Source organism: Cylas formicarius, unplaced genomic scaffold (assembly GCF_029955315.1).
Source record: "Cylas formicarius isolate icCylForm1 unplaced genomic scaffold, icCylForm1.1 PGA_scaffold_1__22_contigs__length_36826433, whole genome shotgun sequence".
NCBI lineage: Eukaryota > Metazoa > Arthropoda > Insecta > Coleoptera > Brentidae > Cylas > Cylas formicarius.
In genome coordinates, this window is record NW_026844264.1 from 34,763,786 (window position 1) to 34,784,672 (window position 20,887).

At 41.7% G+C, this 20,887-nt stretch overlaps 2 protein-coding genes across 7 annotated transcripts in view; both read left to right on the plus strand.

The window, feature by feature from the left end:
• The window catches only part of LOC132696465 (homeotic protein spalt-major-like), a 130,256-nt gene extending 112,282 nt beyond the window's left edge, over positions 1–17,974 (plus strand). Inside the window, exons 2-9 of one of the 4 annotated variants that reach the window (XR_009618030.1) lie at positions 3,722–6,312; positions 6,364–6,649; positions 9,047–9,180; positions 11,261–11,410; positions 11,526–11,802; positions 13,883–13,979; positions 14,995–15,168; positions 15,742–15,876. Coding sequence is in view for 3 of the 4 variants with exons in the window: in XM_060661286.1 (XP_060517269.1) it covers positions 3,722–6,312; positions 6,364–6,649; positions 9,047–9,180; positions 11,261–11,410; positions 11,526–11,802; positions 13,828–13,979; positions 14,995–15,168; positions 15,742–15,999 (4,022 nt within the window). In the remaining variant the exon portion in view is untranslated. Of the gene's footprint in view, positions 1–3,721; positions 6,313–6,363; positions 6,650–9,046; positions 9,181–11,260; positions 11,411–11,525; positions 11,803–13,827; positions 13,980–14,994; positions 15,169–15,741 lie in introns of all 4 variants that reach the window. The other 3 variants (XM_060661286.1, XM_060661287.1, XM_060661288.1) reach the window with 3 other exon arrangements.
• LOC132696466 (sorting nexin-21) overlaps positions 1–19,813 on the plus strand; it is a 143,514-nt gene extending 123,701 nt beyond the window's left edge. The window contains exons 2-4 of one of the 3 annotated variants that reach the window (XM_060661292.1): positions 18,373–18,408; positions 18,469–18,914; positions 18,965–19,810. In XM_060661292.1, coding sequence (XP_060517275.1) covers positions 18,393–18,408; positions 18,469–18,914; positions 18,965–19,285 — 783 coding nt within the window. In that variant the 5' untranslated portion in view covers positions 18,373–18,392 and the 3' untranslated portion in view covers positions 19,286–19,810. Of the gene's footprint in view, positions 1–18,030; positions 18,915–18,964 lie in introns of those variants that run through there. The other 2 variants (XM_060661291.1, XM_060661290.1) reach the window with 2 other exon arrangements.
• Positions 19,814–20,887: the final 1,074 nt, after the last annotated feature.

The following is a 20,887-nucleotide window of genomic DNA, read 5'->3' on the forward strand; positions in this document are numbered from 1 at the left end:
TATTTATGATCCCGGGCCCGTGACTCCGCCTAACTGTCATAACCGTCGTCGTGGCTGGTCCCGGCAGCGGCCGTCTGTCATAAATCTGCGCCTGCGCCCCTAATCGCTTCATATTCGCCCCCACTCTTTCCATATCTCATTTAATAATATAACTTACGCGAACACGATAGGCTCTCGCCCTCCCTCTGCTGGTGCACGCGGCGGCGACGCCGGGGCAAAGGGGAGGGATGTTTTTCCCACCCTACGCTTTAATTTTTAATTTAATTTTTCGACCTCCAACGACTGCGTTACGGTACGCGATAGCTTACGATAGTTTTAATTGCTCGTACTCACCGAATTGCCACACGGAATTTAATAACAAAGGTGTAATTTGAATTTTCGAAGGGGCCGGGAGTTTGAATAGATTTTAATAAGCCAATCTTCGGTTGTCGAAGTAAATACGACGGCAAAATTGACGTGTCATATAAAGATTGGTTTACAATAACGGCCCGCGCATTTGATTTTACGCATTCAAAATAAACTACGCGGGTATATCATTATGTTGTCCTTAGGATCAAACTGATACTCTTGGAATGAATTCCATTTAAAGGACAATTAACCAGCAAGGAAGCTTGAATGAACGACTTTTATTAGTAACAATAATAATGTTTATTTTTTGCACTTCGTATTTACATTTTCCCGCGGATCCGAGCCACTTCGGGCATTGTCGCGATTTTACCGCACGGGTTCGGGAGCGATCGTATGTTTTCGGAGATTTCACCGCACGGTTTGAATTTTGCCGTTTGTCGATTCTGACGGCCATGTCAGTGAATGTATTGTGGTGTTGTTTGTTGTGTGTTGATCTTCGAAAATTTAATTCTCTTAAAAGCTCTATCCTTGGATGATTTTTCTTTCAATTACTACCGTTTTCTTAAAATAAATTACTTAACGATCGATGATCATTTAAATTGTCTTTCCGTTGTTTATATGACATATCATATCCAATAACACATCTCTCTCTCTCTCTCTCTCTCTCTCTCTCTGGGAACTGGGAAACGATTTAAAAAAAAAGACTAAACTAACCAAAACTTTGACTTACAGATTGAATATAAAGAAAAGTTTCATAATTTTTTCTAAAAGATGTGACCATCAGTGTTTTTGCATTATTGGGAATACCGTTTGTAGACGCGGTAGGAAAACGATCTTTACGATACGGGGGAGGAGAAATAAGAGCCGTATATCGAAGATTCAAAGCGTGGACATCAGTTCAGTATTTTATTTTTTCAACGGGATATGAAACGACTGAATGAAAGTGTCGACGTTCCTCTATTGACAGCCAATGTGCCTCGCAGAGTTTATACGATATAAAAATAATTAAAAATACGGCTACAATAGTATATTATGCAACAAGTGCGGTAAACGGCATTTTGAGTGTTCAATAAACGAGTGAAAAGTTTTTGTGTGACGCCACAGAAAGAAGTCGTTCGGCTTGGTCCAGGTGGCCAAATGATTCGGGTCCTTGAGAGAATAATCTTCCCGTAATTTCTCAAATACTTCTTCTAAGGTTATGTTCCACAAAATATGGCCCAATAATGATATAATATTTACTCCTTGAGGATATCGAAAAGCTCACACCTTTTGGCAAATGTTTTATAGTTAATCGAGATTTTTTTATGCTATCAAAGCAAAATTTCGAGAGAAATCCCCAATGATGAGGTACATCAATTATCCTGTTGGCTTCCGGTTTAACAGTTTAAGAAGTCAATAGCATGATTGGCGAAACGTCAGCAAGTGTGATTTATAAACAATCGACTCAGAAGAAATCCAGAAGTTACAATTGTTAAAAACATTGCAGAATCCTACTGATTTTTTTTTCTTTAATGGTCAGTTTCTAACTATTAAGTTGGTAACAAAGGTTGAGGTTTGAATTTTAGGCCGTGGGCATTATTGTTAAGTGTAAAAAACTATTAATGAGTGTAAAGTTTTCTCATTAAATTCGAACAGTCTATAAGGGCCATTGATTATCTATTCATACTTAACAAGCTTTTTAGATTGTACTCAACTTTCACAGGCTATTTACTAATCTTCTGGATTCCTCCTGAAGCGGTTGATCATGAATCGAGTTTGAATCTAAAACTAAAAGTTAAGTTGATAACACAACTGTTACTTGGTCTCATAGTCAAGAATTCCTCCCAAATTATCCATTTAAACTGTATACAATCTAACATACGTTTTTTTCATTGAATAATAATCTCTCATTCTTAGATATTCTTTTCAATAGAAAATGATTCCCAACTAACCAAAACTGACGAAAACACATCACATCACAAAATACACTTCATCACTTGCCCCCCCCCCCCTTGTCTTTCGTTAGATTGAAGCCATCACTGACCTTATATTAAACTTTCTTAAGAAATATAACGTGAAAACCAGATCAACAACTTCGCTGGATACCCGGAGTTTACATTCGAGGCATTTGGGGCACAGAATATCGACTAGGCTCGAAGAATATGAAAGTTTCCAAACACAATTCGATAAAAGTAAAATCAATAAGCAACCAAACAATCTTAACCGCAATTCTTTATCTGTCGCCAATATGTCAATACATAAGCAGGTAAAGTCTGTTCATAGATACAAGAAAGTGACTAACTGATACGAATTAAGGAAAGACCCGGGCAAGCGGTAAGAATGAAATATGGCCGAACAGGTCCGTACTTTGCTTAGGAATTAATTATTTGGGGTTTTGTTAGGAAAAATACTAAACAATATTTATTTTTTTATGTATGTATTTAAGTTTAAATCTAAAAAAATACCATTTTTTTATTACCTACTTAAATTACTTAATATTATTCACATAATGTATCAGTATCACCTTCGCTATCATCGCCTGTTCTAATTATTATTCGTTCTATATTATTTGCAATATGGATATACGATTGTTCTGTTTTTTTCTATATGTTTAACAGAATTCGCCCGACTTTGTGGAGGGATATTAAAAACTTCGGTTTCTATAAAACATTGTTACGACGAATGGCAGATTTCAGTTGGTGCCAAACATGTTCAATGGGATTAAATATACAGTGCAAGCCTTAAAACTGTAAATTCTATACCGTATTACATCTTGAGCACTTTCATCTACACTCGAGAAAATGTCAGCATCGCTTCTTTTTTTTTTCTCGCTGAAATGGGATTATTCACAATTTTCCATACAGCTGATGTTGGAATTTTCGTCAATGTGACCGTTTCTTCTAAAGATGCTTGCTTGCTGGCACCAATGAGAGTCAAATAAACATTGTTTATAACTTCCTTAGTCTCAATAGAATAGTGTTTTCTACATTTGGGCGGGAGCATCTCCTGAAATACACTAGACTCGCACATATTTTGACTATTCAATACACACGAAATAAGAATGATTACTAATAAACTTAAACTAAGTAGTATACCAAACCAAAGAATATTAAACACAGGTAAGTATAAACACAATTTTACCTGAATTTAAATTCCGAAACTTTAGGTAATAATCTTGTTGCATTGTATGTTAATGACCACCCTTGGATAATCCCATTCACTTTCTTATATCTACGAACAGACCATACAGCTCTGAAGAAGGCAACAGGACTATTGGCGAAACGTCAGCTAGTCGCAAAAGATATGTAAAAAGTATTAGAGTAGCCTGAAAAAAAAAACGGTTTGTTTGCATGCGCGCCAAAGTGGTTAGTTTTATCGGAATATCCTCTTGCAGACACCCTCGGCGCTACCGACGTCCCTACGGACCTCTGTGACGTGCTCATGTGCCAGCGTTGCCAAGAACAATTCACCGAGCTGCAAGAGTACCTGACGCACAAGGACGAGTGCGACAAGAAAGCCATCAAACACGACGACCCCGCCCACTCCGACCCCGAGGACATGGTCATCTCCGAGGACGACGACGAAGACGACGTCGTCGGCGACTGCAAACGGATAGACTACGCTAGACGCAATCGTCAAGACGCCGCCAACAACAACAACGGCGTCGACGAGTCTCCCGAGAACCCCGACGAGCATTTCGTCGCGGGACCCGCCGCCCCCGGCCACGTCACCCTCGAAGCCCTGCAAAATACCAAGGTGGCGGTCGCCCAATTCGCCGCCACCGCCATGGCCAACAACTCCGACAATGAGGCCGCCCTCCAAGAACTGGCCGTCCTCCAATCGACCCTGTTCACGTTGCAACATCAGCAGGTGCTGCAGCTGCAGCTGATCAATCAGTTGCAGCACCAGCTGCAGATCGACAGGCACAAGGAGGACGAGACGCCCGTGTCGCCTCCCCCTTCCGAATCGTCGCCGCCTCCGAAGGAGATATCGCGCGAACCGTCGCCGGCGGTCGAGGTACCGCCGCTACCGCCGCCCCCGGCTCTACCGGAAACCGACGCCCCGACGATCGCGCCGCCTCCCCAGATCCAGCCGCCCATGTGTTCGATATCGTCGTCGCTCGCCTCCACCATAATCACCCACGGCAACGATCCTCCGTCGCTCGACGAGCCCAACACCCTCGAGATGCTCCAGAAGAGAGCTCAGGAGGTCTTGGACAACGCGAGCCAAGGATTGCTCGCGACTAACCTCGCGGACGAGTTGGCGTTCCGAAAGAGCAAGGGCTCGATGTCGCCGTACGACTCGAAGGGCAGGAACGAGCCGTTCTTCAAGCACAGGTGTCGGTACTGCGGCAAAGTCTTCGGTTCCGACTCCGCCCTCCAGATTCATATCAGGTCGCACACTGGCGAACGGCCGTACAAGTGTAACGTGTGCGGCAGCAGGTTCACCACCAAGGGCAACCTCAAGGTTCACTTCCAAAGGCACAGCGCCAAGTTTCCCCACATCAAAATGAACCCGAACCCCGTGCCCGAACACCTCGACAAGTACCATCCACCGTTACTCGCGCAGCTCGGTCAACAACCGTCGCTGTCTCCGGGTGGACCCCCGCCCCACCCCCACGTCGGTTTCGGCGGGTCGCATCCCGCGTTCCCCGCCGCCCCCCTGTCCTTGTACCGCCCCCAGATTCTACCTCCGCCCGAGCTGCAACCTCCTGCGCAGCGCGTTTTCCCTCCCCACCCGTTGTTCATCAAACGGGAGGAGCAGGACGTCGCGGCGGATTTGAGAAAACCGCCCCCGGTGTCGCCGCCGCCGCTCCCGATCAAAAACGAGCCGGAAACTGAGACCGCGACGCTGATGCCGAAGCGGGAACCCCACGAAGCGGGCGACAACGAACCCGAGCAGGAGCAGGACGTCGAGCAGGAGAGGTACGGGTCTCCGCCCCCCTACGACGACTGCAGCAACGATAGCAAGTACAGCAACGCGAGCCACCTGCAGGAGGAACCGGAAAACTTATCGAACCGGTCGGGGTCGGTGACCGCGCCCTTAAGCATCTCCACGGGGCAGAGATTGCCGGCGGGATTCTCCTTCGGGCAAGCGAGTTCGCCGCCCAGCAGCACCTCGTCGGGTAGCTTGAGCACGTTCCCCAACAGCCATGTGCCGGACATCACCAAAGACCCCGCGATCTACACGAACCTCCTGCCCAGGCCGGGCAGCAACGACAACTCGTGGGAGAGCCTCATCGAGGTGACGAAGACCTCGGAGACGAGCAAGCTGCAGCAGCTCGTCGACAACATCGAGCACAAACTATCGGACCCGAACCAGTGCGTGATATGCCACAGGGTGTTGTCGTGCAAGAGCGCGTTGCAGATGCATTATCGTACCCACACGGGCGAGAGACCTTTCAAGTGCAAGATCTGCGGACGCGCGTTCACCACCAAAGGCAACCTGAAGACCCATATGGGCGTGCACCGAGCCAAACCGCCGATGAGGGTGCTCCATCAGTGTCCCGTCTGCCACAAGAAGTTCACGAACGCGTTGGTGCTCCAGCAACACATCAGGCTGCACACGGGGGAACCTACCGATCTCACCCCGGAACAGATCCAAGCGGCGGAAGTGAAGGACTTCCCCTCGTCCGCGGGAGGGTTCCCGTCCATGCACCCGTTCCTCGGGCAGGGGTTCCCGGTTCCGGGGCTTTCGCCTTTGGGGAACCCGATGGCGATCAACGTCAAGTTCGACCGAGACGGCAGGTCGGAGCACGAGAGCATGGAAGACGACGACGAAGACGACGACGACATCAGCACTTCCGAGAATCAAAACGTACTGCCGCTGATGAGTTCGTCGCCGCCCCCGTCGGAAAGCAATCACCATATCAGTCCCGTGGCGTCGCGAAGTCCCCAGGACATGCGGAACGGGGAGAAGTCGCCGAGTCCGGAGAGCGTCGGGGGTGCGAGGTCGCCTCAGAACCAGGTGCCGGTCGTAGGGCAGGTGAGGGCTCGGAGAAGGGTTTAGGAGGGTTTCGAAGCGATTCGGTTCCAGGTACCGCGTCCGCCTTCGCCGCCACAAGGCGGCAGCCCGACCCCTTCGGAGTGTAACTCCATGGGGGCGTTGGATTTGACTCCGAGGCAGAATCAAAATCGACCTTTGACGAGTCCGGGCGTAAGTCCGGGCCCTTCGCCGTCGCTGTTCTCGGCGTTCGGCATCCTTCCGCAGGGCGGCCAGTCGCCGCTCATGTCGTCGGCGCTGTCGTCGCTGACCTCGTCGGTGCTGACGTCGACGTCGTTCAGCCCGCTGCGGCTCGCGGTCGGCCCTTCGGGAAACCTGGGTGAGTGAGCTAAGCGGCCCGAAGATTTCCGAAGCTACCCGAATCGGTAGCGAAAAACGCCGACTGTTTCGGTAGCGTTTTTTTGTTCAAAATCCTGGAATAATAATTTAGCACATATTAGGCAAGATGTCCGCTCCTTCGATTTTGATGGTTTTTTTGATAAATTGCAGATCGATTCCTGCGTCAAAAATTATTATTGAGATTTTAATTTTAACATATGCGGGGTGCAATTTGTGACGCTCTATACCTTACCTCTTACCCACCACTTCTTTCTCCTGTTCTGGGTTTTTCTAGTGCAGATCTCTGTTATGTAACTAATATATACCTTACAATTTCTTACCTCTCTTCTTTTCGACCATCCAGTTCGAAGCGTTTCTCTCCCTGGCTCCTTTCTTCTCTATCTCGGGTAAATGCATACTTGCTAAACAAAGACGTTTCAACATTTTACTATATATACAAACTCCTACGTCTTTCTGCCTCTTTTTAAATCTACGTCGTCTTCCCCTCTTCCTTTCCTCTCTCTAACCATGACCATGATACTAACGTGTTCTATATTCAGCAAAGAGCTCAGTTCTTCTCTGTTTCTCTATTTCAGGCGTGTGATATGTTGCTCACATAGAACTACAATCTCTGCCTCTATTCTTCTCTACCCTAGTATATAGTTATATCAATAGAAAATCACACCTAACATTGGGTCATTGTGTTTACAGAAAACCCACGCACAGCTTAGTGCATTGTCAAATCACCATACGGCCTAAAAGTCATCGGTTATCAACTCTCTTCTTTACAGACCCGTAAAACTATCTCAGCCCGAGACACTGAACCCAGAATTAAAACACCTTACCTCTGCTCTTCTCCCTAATAATTTCCACATTAAAGACATTAAGCGTTTCATCACAAAATACACATCACCACAATCTTCCAATAGCGATGAAACCGAAAGCAATCCCACACTTGTCACTGTTGTTCTGCCATACATTCAAAACAACGCTGACCACATAACAAAAATTCTAAAGACATATAACGTCAAAACCAGATTTACCACTTGTCCAAAAATCTCTCAACATCTTCGATCCGTCAAAGACAAAATTCCATTTGAGATGCCAGGAGTTCACTGCGTATGCGGCAAAGAATACATTGGAGAGACCGGACGAAAAATATCAACTAGGCTCAAAGAACATGAAAGAGCCTTAAGAACACAATCTCGAAACCGGACATTAAATTTTATTAAACAAAACTAAAATTCTCGCATGTAATAAATTCTTCTTCTACTAAGGAAAAATTAGGGAGTCTATAGAAATCTCTAAACAATCTTAACTGCGACTCTGGTCTCTACCTGTCACCAATATGGGAATCAGTCATCCGAGACGGTGTCTATGCCCGTCATTTAGCTCCGCCCCCCTCTAACAATATAGAAGCAGGTACGGAGTAAAATACGAGCCAGTTTGAGTCAAGCTCTGAAGGACCAACAGGATGATTGGCGAAACGTCAGCAAGTTTGACTCAATCCAGAAGTTTTGTAAAAAGCAGAATCTGTAATCTTTAAGACGAACCTATGATGTTATATACATATAAATATAAAATAATATAAATCATACTAAAATAGTTGAAATCTATTGTTTGTAATTGCACTTAAAACAACTGCGATAACAATGGTTGCCATAGTAACTAACATTCATGGCATACTTAGCGTTAATCACATTTTTTATTAATCAAGAAATGTTTACTTTAAATCGGTATAACTTAGAAACGGGTAAAGTAAATAAGTTTGAGTAAATAACAAAAAAGTTTTTAAATAATATGTACTTTTGTATGCGCGTATTTCCAAAGTCTCTGCAATCGAATAATTTTTCGACGCGTCGCGACGCCCAGCTCTTTGCAGGCGTCGAATTTTTTAAACTTTAGGAAATATCTACTTGACCCCGCACTTTGACTACTTTTTACATAAATTAAATATTTCTTTTCGTTTTGGACTTATTGGCGTGCGGAGTTTTAAGTGAAAAACCCTGTATTCTAGATTCATGTTGTTGTAGCTCATACAGACCTACAATCTCTTGGTCCCTCCTCCTTCCTCCATTAGTATCTCGCCAGTTCGAAGCCCTCGTCACTCCGACTCTTCTTTGTCTATCTCAGATAGACTTGAAGGCTCTTTTGCATTTCCCTTTGCCTCTTCGGTTATGGTTACGGTGGTTATCTATTCTACGTTTATTGAGCAAAAAACTCCCCTTTTGCTCTTAGCTCAGATAGGTCTATGTCACCTTTTTTAGAGACTCTCGTTACGTACGTTATCGATTTACAATTTAAAAAATAAAAAAAATCTAAGCTCTAAGAACGGGCCAAGTACTTATTGGTCGTTTTTTTCGCCACAAATAATCGATGTCATCGATTTCGTTCGCAGGTCGAGGCAACACCACGTGCAACCTCTGCTTCAAGACGTTCGCGTGCAACTCCGCCCTCGAGATCCACTACAGGAGTCACACGAAAGAGAGGCCGTTCAAGTGCACGGTGTGCGACCGCGGTTTCTCCACCAAGGTAACCGTCCGAAACGTCTAATTCGGTCGACAATGGACTCGGATTAACACTTTGGCACCCGGCCAGCCATAATTTATATCGAATTTCCGCGCCGTCTATTTTCGATCGAGAGAATCCGCGTTTCTTTTCTTTTTTTTTTTTCTCTCGTCCCGACCCCGGCGCGTCCGCCTTTTTACATTGCCGACCGAAACTGCAGACGGATTCCGGGGAATGCGTTATTTTCGCCGCCGGCAATTATTTAATATTTATTAGCGGCGGCGTATTCGTTTTCGATTAAAAAATTCGCCGCGAGAGAGCGCGAGGACGTCGCGTGACGGATTCCCGGCTCCTCACTTTCGTGAACTTTCGCGCTATTTATAAGCGCGCGATATTATTCATCCCGACGCGACGAAAATAGACCGCGTTGCCGACATTCTTCGCGACGTCGACGCGGCGGAAGGGACTAATCATCGTAGCCCCAAGTAGCCGAATATGGTCTCACATCTGCTTTTCTTTCTTTGCTTTTTTTTCTACCTCAGGTAGACCTACACAATGATATCATTCTCTCTCTGTAGCTCAAAAAGGCCTAGGTCTATCTTGACAGGTCACTCTAACTCTTTCTTCAGTTCGTGGATCATAAAGTTATGGTCATATATTTCTTTCATAAGTTCAAACCTCAGATATTTAAATTAAATAGACCTTTATACGTGGAGACAGACATGTGACAGCTCCAACTCTAGCTTTACCGTTTAACGTTCTAACAGCTTCATGACCAACGTCATTTCAAAGCTCGCGTTGTTTTCCGCTTCCCCTGTCCTCTATATCTACCTACATAGACAAATGTTTGTTCATTTGAAAGATCTTTGTTTCCCCCTCCAACTCTTACATATAGCTCAGATAGAACCACTCCAGCTCAGAGAAACGCACGTCTCCGTTAGTAAGTGACAGAACTATCAAATATCATTCGGAGGCTCCCCTTCCCCCTTAACCCTAACATATTGATACTGAGAACTTCTTCCCTCAAATGAACCTATACATCAATTTACTGGTCATACGTTCGTGTGTCACATATTCTGTTTCACACCTCTAACATGTTTCCTCTGACTGGCATCGTTATTTCCTCCTCTAGCTCAGGATCTTAGGTGGTAGGTGACAGAACTAGATATTTAAAAAAAGTACACGTTCATTTGAAGGCAGTCTCTCTCCTTTCCCCTGTACCATCGTATGCAATTTCATTTTAAAACTCTTCTTCCTTTGGCTGTTTCTTTCTCCAGCTCATATAGATCTTAAGTCCTAAGTCTTTGCATTAAATAAAACTCTCCCCCCTACCCTTTGCCTCTTCATTCATCTTAGACCACCTAAGCTGCTTCTTCAATCTTTCTGCCGTTCTTTAGCTGAGCTAAAAGTCTTTTATGTCCCATTATTCATCATACAAAACCAAAATACTCTGGGGCAAACCGCTTGCTAATGCTTGGGCGTAGATAAGCTTCATCCCTTATGACAGTAGTCACCTTCATACCTCTAGATAGTCGTGTTTGGTTTTCTAAGAGTACCATTGATACGAATAGAGCGTCTAGATCGATTGATAGACTTTTATGTCCATTTATCATTATACAAAATGAAAAATACTGCGAGATAAACTTTACACTTCGATGGTGGTCACCTTCATCATTTGTGACTGTAGTCACCTCTGGAAGAACCAGGTCCCTTCCGAAGGCTGGCAGAAGGGTACTACACAGACTTATCAGGAGTAGCAGATGGATGAAAAATACTTTGAGGTAAACTTCTCGAGGGTAGATAAACTTTCCAATGCACTATAAGAGTCATGTCCCTTCAGAAGCGTGGCAGACCTCTAGATAGTTGTGTTTGGTTTGCTATGAGTACCATGTCCATTTTTATGTACATTAATCATTATACAAAACCAAAAATACTCTGAGGTATAGTTTCTGAGACACTTCGATCACCTTACTTATAGTCGTTAAATAATAGTTCTTGGTTTTCTAAGAGTAAGATAAACTATCAGACACTTCGATATCATACGAAATGAACGCTATATAGTCGTGTTTGGTGTTTCTGGTGTCTGATATGAGCGTGTTTTCAGGATTGTTGTGACTGCAACAAGCAGAGGCGTATCCAGGAGGATACAAAGCCTTGGAAGGCTCGTAACAGACCTCTTACCACCTGCACGATCCCTTCAGTATTTCCTTTACCGATGAGCTCCGGATACGCCTCGACTTGGATGCAGATGGCGGTAAGCCAACGTAGCCGCATGCCGTAACACTGAATACGCGGTACCGCCGAGCGGTACCGGTATTCTTTGCTACGATGAAGCGGTGGTACTCAGTAACCGGGGATTCTTGTTCCAGGGCAACATGAAGCAGCACATGCTGACCCACAAGATCCGCGACATGCCTCAGCACATGTTCGAGAACAAATCATCTTCGGTGAGTTGCGAAGACTCGACGTCGTTGCCGGCACGCGAACAATCGAACGACGGTGACGTCGCGTTGCCACCGACGCCGACGACGCCCGCCCAAAATCAAATGCCGACGCAGACATCCGTCGATCACGGCGAGCAACAGTCCCACGCGAAACGGGAATCCACGGAGACCGAATTGCCTTTGCCGAAAAGGCCGCCCAGCAGTAAGTCGATTTTTATAACGTTGAGGGATTTTTTGCACGAACCGGCAATAGCGCGACGGACGCGGCACGGAAAAGAACGCTCGATTGTGTTGGAAAGCAGTGGTTAGATGTTGAGAAGAAGAAGAAGAACAAGTTGTAGAGGTTATTTGTGTATCCTCGACGAAAGTCGGCAATGGGCGAATGATCATAGCAATCTTGCCCAACTGTTTTAGTGAAACGCATTATTGAATTGAATTACATAATTACTTATCTTAAAATCCATTAACCTCTACAACTTATTCTTCTTTTTCTCAACATTCAACAACTACTTGCCACCACCCTGTCCTTGATTATTAAAGATTGTATTTAAGTAATTTTGAATAGTAATTAGTAAAATAAAATTTCGTCATTTGGTACTAGGAAATGTGTTCAAGATATTTCGAATATTATATCACCATTGTTACCATTGTTAGTTATATATTTATTATTTTCAAATAAAGCACAATCATAAGTTTAAACAATAATTTTATTTAAAAAAAAAACACATTTGTATCTTGTATTTAGTTGGTTACATTTTGCCTTCAATTACTTTCAAATGCTTCTAAACATGAAGCGTGTATGTGGAATGTTGGCCCAAGCTTCTCTCATACCGTCGAACAGTCGCAATGTTGGAAAGTTCTTGAACCTTTTAACGATCGAGTGTCTAAAACGTCCGACAGAGGGCGTAACAACTACCACCAAATGAAAAAAAAAACAGTTTTTTTAAAATAGAAATTTCCTTGATGAAGATACATGATGATATGAGAAACAAGTTAAAGAAGCATGAAAAGCATGTCAAATGACGAACCCACAGAGTAAGATGACCTAAATTTTTTCAGATTTATTTTATCATGTTTCGTTCAGAACTCCACAGATATAAAAATGCGATTCAATTTATCTAAATAATATGGTGGCATTAGCGTCCTCTAGGAGCAACCTTTAAAATTTGCAATTGTTATGTCCAATAACCTAAAACCATAAAAATTTATGAAAATCTTCAGAATAAAATTAAAACCTTTGGCCTCAATCATAACATTTTGGTGTCTAATAAATCCAGAATTCGCAATGTCCCTTACGAGGCGTGTCTGAAATTCTGACATAAATCAGATATTCTGACCTGTTTCTGATAAATTCTGACCAAAGCAAAAAATTCTAGCTTGTTTCTCAGAAAATTCGACTTAAGTCAGATATTTTGACTTTTTTCTAAGAAATTCTTACTAAAGTAAAAAAATTTTACTCGTTTCTCAGAAATTCCTACATAAGTCAAATATTCTGACTTGTTTATCAGAAATTCTGACGAAAGTAAAGTAAGAAATAAATCAATTTCTCAAAAATTCCGACTTAAGTCAGATATTCTGATCCAATTCAGACTAAAGTAAAAAATTCCGACTTAGTAGTAGCGTCGAACAATAATGACCAGAAATATACGCCACTAGCTTTTTTTGAAACCCTTTTTATTTATTGCCTCTTGAAATTTTCCTGTATCTTTCTTTCCACCCCAAAAAAAAAATAGAAACCACTTCATTGCATGCCTAGTGATTTTAGAGTTTTTGTTTTTTTTTTTTACTTAAAACTAAGAAATATACGAAAAAATATCAAGAAGCGACGAACGTGTACTTTAATTGCTTTAATTAGTTCTTGAAATCAGCCGTCTCTTTTTGTGACACCCCGTATATGTGCCTATGCGAGGTTATGTAAATTTAAACATATTAGACACTAAGCATTTTAATTAACATAATATTATGTGCACCGATTTGGGACAACACTCTGTACATTAACAATAGTTTCTTTTGAATAATAGTTAAACATGCAAATACTAGCAAATTTATTCTAAAAAAATGTCAACCTAGTTCATTCAGAAATTATATGGAATTAAACGTTAATATTTAAGGCGCCAATTTATGTAAATAAATATGGAAAAAAGGCGTTAACAAAGATAGCGTTTCGCTTGCACTAACCGAGAGCTAGGTTGCGGGCTAACTTGTGTGGTGTTGTGTGTCGTTGCAGGCTTGCAAGCAAGTAAACACTTGTGCCACGTGTGCAATAAGAACTTTTCGTCTAGTTCGGCCCTGCAGATTCACATGCGCACCCACACGGGTGACAAACCTTTCCGGTGCACCGTGTGCCAGAAGGCGTTCACTACCAAGGGGAACCTCAAGGTACGTACCGCAAGTCGCCAGACTTTTGCTTCGCTTGACTAACGCCAAACTTGCCTACACTAATCGTCACCAGGTGGCTCTGCAGTCCGTGGAAACTCGGGACCCACTTAGAGGAACAATTATACTTTGCCTCAAGCGTAATAGAAAATATGACAACACTAAATAAATACAAATTATCAATTAGCTAAATGTGTAGGAATTCTTGTTCTTGAATCTTCATTTTTAAAATGTGCTGTGCAGCTCTCAACAGGTATATTATTATTGATATTTCTGTTCTCACATTTGGGTGATGGCGTTTAATATACAATGATACGGAAGAACAGATAAAAGGGTATGCCCCATCTGTTTAGCTAAACAATCTTATACATGTTCTTCTTTAGTAGCATATGAATTTAACACTTTCCTTTTCTTATTATTGGGAAACCAGATATCTCTGGCTAGAGTCCGTCAAAAGTTAAAACGATGTACTTTGGGACACACTTTACCAATCAAGGCTAAATCGAGATGCAACTTACGCCACAGAATAGAGAAACACCATATTAAAAAGATTTTGACATATTTATGCATATTAGTATTTTAGAATGAGTAGAAAAAAGCTTAAACTCAATCGAATGGCACTCAGCAAGTTCATGTTTATTCTGCCTCACTTCTTACCGAACAGAAAAGAGTTTCTTTTCATTTGCTACTATTGAAAATGATTGCTAGAATCATTCGCCCAAAATATGAGGTTAGGATGTTGATTAGAGTCTATTCCTTCGATTAAACATCGTAAAAACATTATTCTATAAATGACCGCGAGTTTAATAGTTCAAAATACATTGTTTTGGATAAAAATTAATTCAACGTAGTAAGAGAACTTCATCTTTATTTCTACTGGCCAAGTTTTTCAGGATCATTCGGCCAAAGAACCATATTACAGCATCAAATAGGTGCAGAATGTAAAAGCGTCAAGATACCTTGAGCGAAAAATTAAAAAAGAAACCTTTTTATTGAGGGAAAACATTTTTTGTTGCAGGTGCACATGGGTACGCATATGTGGAGCAACGGGGCATCGCGCCGAGGCCGACGCATGTCTCTCGATCTGCCCCCCATTCCCATGACGCCCAAGGATTCCGAATTTCTGCAACGGAGACCCGACCTCTTCTACCCATACCTTCCAGCTCCGTTCCTTAACGGGATGCAACAAAAGGTAAGCACGATTTGTCCTATTATTTTGCCTATCTTTTATTTTATTATATTTATTTTAAATTATCTCCAAGCGATTTTTATTCAAAAAGCGATTGGAGATTTTTATGACAATATGGCGAATGCGCCAGTTTTTTACCAACCACTAAATGCAAAAGTTGTTTATCCTGCATGTGATGGAAGTAGTTCCTATTATACAGAGCATCTTACAAGTATATCAAAGCAATAAACTCATATTACTTCAAATAGGATATTATATTTTTATATGGTGTAATAAATTGACTATGCTTTTCCCTATACCTATTTTCTCCGTTTACTTGTTATTTTCTTATATTCAGGGTTTCTTATTTTTTTAAAAGTCGTAATTGGTTTGAAAAACGTACCATTACCAGATTGGCCGGCGTTTTGGCAACGCCCTGTGTAACTCACAGAATAAAGTGGTTCCTATTAACGTAAAAATATACTTCCTGCCTATCCATTTAATTATAAATTATTTAAAATAAAATTTAATGGAGGAGCGCCCTATGTATTGGCGGATGCGCCGGGAATACTATATATATTTTATCCGTATTTGCAGTTGAACGAAATCACGTCGGTGGGGCCGAACCAGAACGGCCTGACTCCCACCGCGAAGTACGGAAGCCTATTGGGATTCGGATACCCGCCCCCCGAAGCTATTCCGTCGCAGGCTAACTCGCCGGAACGAGCCTCCGACAGGCCCCCGAGCGAGTCCGAGGCCAAGGCCGGCCTCTGGGACCTGCACTTCCAGCGGAAGAACGCGGAGGCGGCTCGCGAGGACCTGTTGCCCGCGTCCAGGGAAGGACTGGCAGCTTAAAAATCTCCTGGATCAGCGTGTTCCTATTATCGACTAGTCATGTGAAACGAGGTATTTCGGAACATTTCGAGAGTCTTTTCGAAATAAATCAAAATATGCAGATTTCGAATTGAAGGCAAAACTTAACAAATTGAACGGTTTCTCTTATGGCCTTATGCTGTTTTTAAATTATTGCTAATCAAAACCCTGAAACTACCGAAAGACGTAGAAGAAAAGTGACGTCATACACACCATCCGAAATATGAGTGACACACCACAGTTTATTTTCCAAAAAGTTTGGTGGTGCCCTCTATTACGCAACACATGATATACAGTTCTGGCAAATGTCTGCTAACTTTTATTAAAGTAATATAATTATTTTTTAAATCCTTCTGGAACCAACAGAATCTAAGTCAATACACAATAGAGGTTATATCGACAGTATTCCAAAGGTTTAGTAATATTAGATGTGTATACAGTAGATAAGACAAGACCCAGATTCTACCGCACACAACATGTCACACTCAGATATTCAGACATCCATCTAGCTGCTTTCTTTCTGATAAAAACGATTTTATCATAGCATCAACACAACATGAAACTCGTATAATCTAGCATTACCAACACAGTTGCTGCACTTCATCCTAAACTGTTAACAATAATAATAATAATTAAAACGCAAAGCTTAGAATAATCCAGAAACCACAAGGCAAGAACAAATGTAAAAACCGAAACTTGTACGCAATTCAAACTGATTGTATGCAAAGCAACTTGGTTCACACTAATACTGAGACAAACATAGACAAAAGTATATGTGCCACCTACCGGTAGTTGTGGGAGCAAAATCCAGCCTAGTTGCCTAAAAACGGATTTAAATGGCAAGCATTTAAGTTACTCCAATATTTTGGATCGTGTCTTAAACTATTCGTCCAACTAACGTCTGCGATTTATATCAGTTAACGCGAGTGACCTCATCCGGCCCATTGGAAAACCGTAAATTGTTTAGTCCCCCGATGGCATTATTATGGACTTTATATATTTTTATATAAATAATCTTCTAAAGTTTGACCTTAAAGTGTTTTAAAAACGTTTGCTCCAAGTTATTCTTAGCTTTCATCAAAATTCTTTTCCTCTGCGCGCAGTTGTCGACGCAGGGTTACGTTAATACGTTACGTGTTCTGTGATCAACATTGCGAACATTCCTTTAACCGTCGTCGTTCGCGTTTAAGTTTCGCGAGTTCTCGACCCACCCTTCCGAAATACCTTTGTCAGAAACTGTTTGGGGCAATGCATACTGTGATATATCATTGTAAAATATTACTTACATATTCTACTATGTGTAATATTTAAAACATTACGGCTAATTCATTTACACTGTATCATAAACGTAGCGTAAGATTCCTATGAAGTTATAGTTGTTATTCCGTGAGCGTTTCGATGTGAGGTTAGAAAGGCGCCTCGTCTCGAAACGTTCCGCGGAAAATAATCGTTCTCTGTGTTACAAAAGCGGCGATGCCAGTATTTTAGCTTTATAGGAGGAATATCATTGAGGCGTGTACATACTATAAGTGTAAATTGTATTATTACATGTTGTCCACTTCGTTTGGCATGTTCGTGATCTGAAAATCATTCTATGTAAATAGGTATCATTATTATTATTATTATTATTATACGTATGTGTAAAATAAGACTGTTAAACTTATGTTGCTTAGTATTAGTACAAACATCTACGTTTCGTTCCCGTGACAAGACAAGAAAAAACAACACTACCCGTATTTAGCGTCTTAAATTTAATTTTTCGGACAACAAATATGGGGAAACGGAAATCAATCGATCGTAATCAGTAAGTGTAGACGGTTTTAAATTCTGGCTGAATGTACAAATAATTTTTAAGTGAAAATATATCTGTATTTATAAATGCGTAAAATGCCAGTTGAATTCTGTTTTATTATAATGAAATACAATTATTTATCTCATACACGTGGCTCGTTATTTTCGAATATTCCTCAAAACTATCTTAAGGGGTGATTAACGCCGTCACTGCTATTATTAGTGTTTTGCGGATAATCGGCGAATGTTTTTACGTTACTCCGCCAGGATCGTCCTTTAAAGTCTGTGTTCCGTGCTTTTTCTTTCCTGGGATTTTCAAACACGCCATTTGTGTTCTGTGCTCTAATAGAACATAATTTTCGCAAAGGTTTTTCTTTGCACGATTTACTACCTTGACGAAAAATTCGGAAATTTTCTGGATACATATAATACATGGAACAATCGAACAGCCTTACCGTTGAAGTGTTTGTTTATTATGCTTTGAAAATGTCATGCAATGACCGTTTAGATTTGGGATGAACAGAGTGAATAGGTTATTTTGTTTAAATGTTTGTAGGTGTGGATGTTTTAACTAAATTCGAAAAATGACTCAGGTGTTAAGTAATAAAGTTAAAACTCTGTCGACGCACTCGCATAAACTGACGCCTTATTCCCTTTCAGCTGCCGATCGACAGGGTTTAGTGTTCGAAATCATATCGACCAGAATTGCCGAAGATAGTGATAAAAAATATGTGATATACACTTTGCAAGTAAGATTTATTTCCGGCACTGACGATCCAAACCCTTCGGTTATTGATAGGCGATATACCGACTTTTTAAACTTGTACAATTCGTTAAAAAGAGATTACCCGAGTCTGATGGCTAACGTAACATTTCCAAAGAAAGTTTTAACGGGCAATTTCGACAGCGAACTCATATCACAGAGAAGCACTTATTTCGAGTCCTTATTAAAACATGTATGCGTCGAAAGTAAGTTAAGAACTTCTGCTCCATTGACGATATTCATGCAAGAACCCGAACTGACCAAAGCAAAGGAGTTGCTGGCCAAATGCGAATTCGACGCGGCTCAAAAATTACTCGAGGAAAATTTCAAACTACTAAACAAGGTACTCTGTAGACGTTGGTGTAGGTCCCGCGTAACCTAACCTGAATTTAGGTATTTTTGGACCGATCGCCGGTGGTATTGTTAGCACTGTGCCGCCTGGTAGGGTGTTCCGTTTTAATACCGGGCATGGTTAACGCCAAACGGTGGGCGGAATTGGCTTTGTACAGGTACGAAGGGGTGAGCGATAGCGAGCTTCTGGAATTGTACTTACCGTTGCTCAACGCATGCACAAAAATATGGTGGATGGAGGGTGACATGAAGACGGATTTGGAGACTAGATTGAATAATCTGCAACGGCGCGGGATCAAAATTAACAGCGACGTCAACCTGTTGGAGGCGATCAACGAAGTTGAAAAAAAATATATAAACTAATTCCCAAAGAGTTAGAGGCGGGAGCATTATTATACATTGTTTAACCACCCTAACGCTATTCATAAAAATTCTGTGTTGGTGTATACATTTTTTACATTTGGCTTGTGATATATTTTATTGTAATATAAGTTGATTATTTATACATTTACTTATTCTCCTTCTTTGGTGCATAGATAAACGCAAAGATTCAACTTGGGTTGACCCAAAACACTAGACATTTTACAGGAACTATGGTGGAGCATTGCACGCGGCGGTTTAACCTCCGTTCGTTCCCGACAGAATCCCTTGTATTCGTCCCCAAAAGTTTGATATCGGTTTCCACTGTGTGGATTTAGTGTTTTGAGTGCTCAGTGTATGTTTTAAAGTAATAATCGTCGTCGGCCCCGTCGTTTTTCCCTGTTCACGCCGGTATGAGGGCCGGATGGGCCCGGATGGTCCGCGGTGGTAGCGGCGGGAAGCCGCCGGTCAAAATCGTTTTTTTGCCAGCCGAGTAAATTTTGGTTATATTTCTTCTTCGTACGTGTTGGTCACTGGCCAAAAGCGAAAATCCTCGACGGATGTCGGTAATGGGCGAATGGCCATAGTAGTCTTGCCCAACTATTTATAAAGAGCAAAGTAGAGAGAGAGAGAGGAACTATAAATTTGGCACCCTATTAAGTGTGTGTTTCAACTGTGTTGGACAAAAATTGAAAAATTAGGGCAACTTTCCCTGCGTTGCATTTGTAAAGGTACTTATTTGTAAAAAAAAATGTCATCACCTACCTATTGTATGTTTTTCTCGACATTATTTAAATTTTTTTACATAACCCTAAATAAATGAATGACCATCCGACACGCATTTTTTTCCAAAACTTTAGTTACCGCTGTTTGGAATATATTAAGACAAAGATAACGTGATCGTAAATTACTATAATTCCGGCATTACTTAAGATTGGAATTGACGGTAAGAAAGGCATATTTGAAGGTTAGAAAGCCTTTTGTATACTACTAATGACCATGCAAAACTAGAAAGAGAAAGTGCTTAACCACGAAATAATATAATTAATTCCACTTATACGTTAATAAAAAACAATTTCCTAGTATCATTCGCCCAGTTTCAATACTGTAGACAAGTTTGGATTGGATAAACCGATAAAAAAAGGAATAGCACGACCATCCGGGCCCATCTGGCCTCCACCCGGTGGGAACAGCTAAGGCAGCACTCTAAAAACATAATCCACCACGAGATAAAAACAAAAACACTTATTCAGTTGGGTCAAATTATTAAAACTACTTACTCACAGAATAGAAGGGAAAGCGAGAGAAAATTCTTCGAAGTTGGTCAAAAATTCCAGAATCATTCACATGAAAAAGGAAAAATTTAGCCTGCATATCTTTTGTTTGTTTTACTACGCAAGTACCATTTGAATTGCTGTTTAAATTTAGTAGGAGAACTACAGAAACAATTATATTGCTATTAATTTCAAACCACGGACCAGAAAACTGTACAATTCCCCGAGTCCAATATTAACGACAATACGTTCGGCAACGGTCCGAGAATAATAGCGTGCTGAGTATAATTACGCCGCCGCAAACTGGTTCGACGGTTAGCGATGGGTAAGG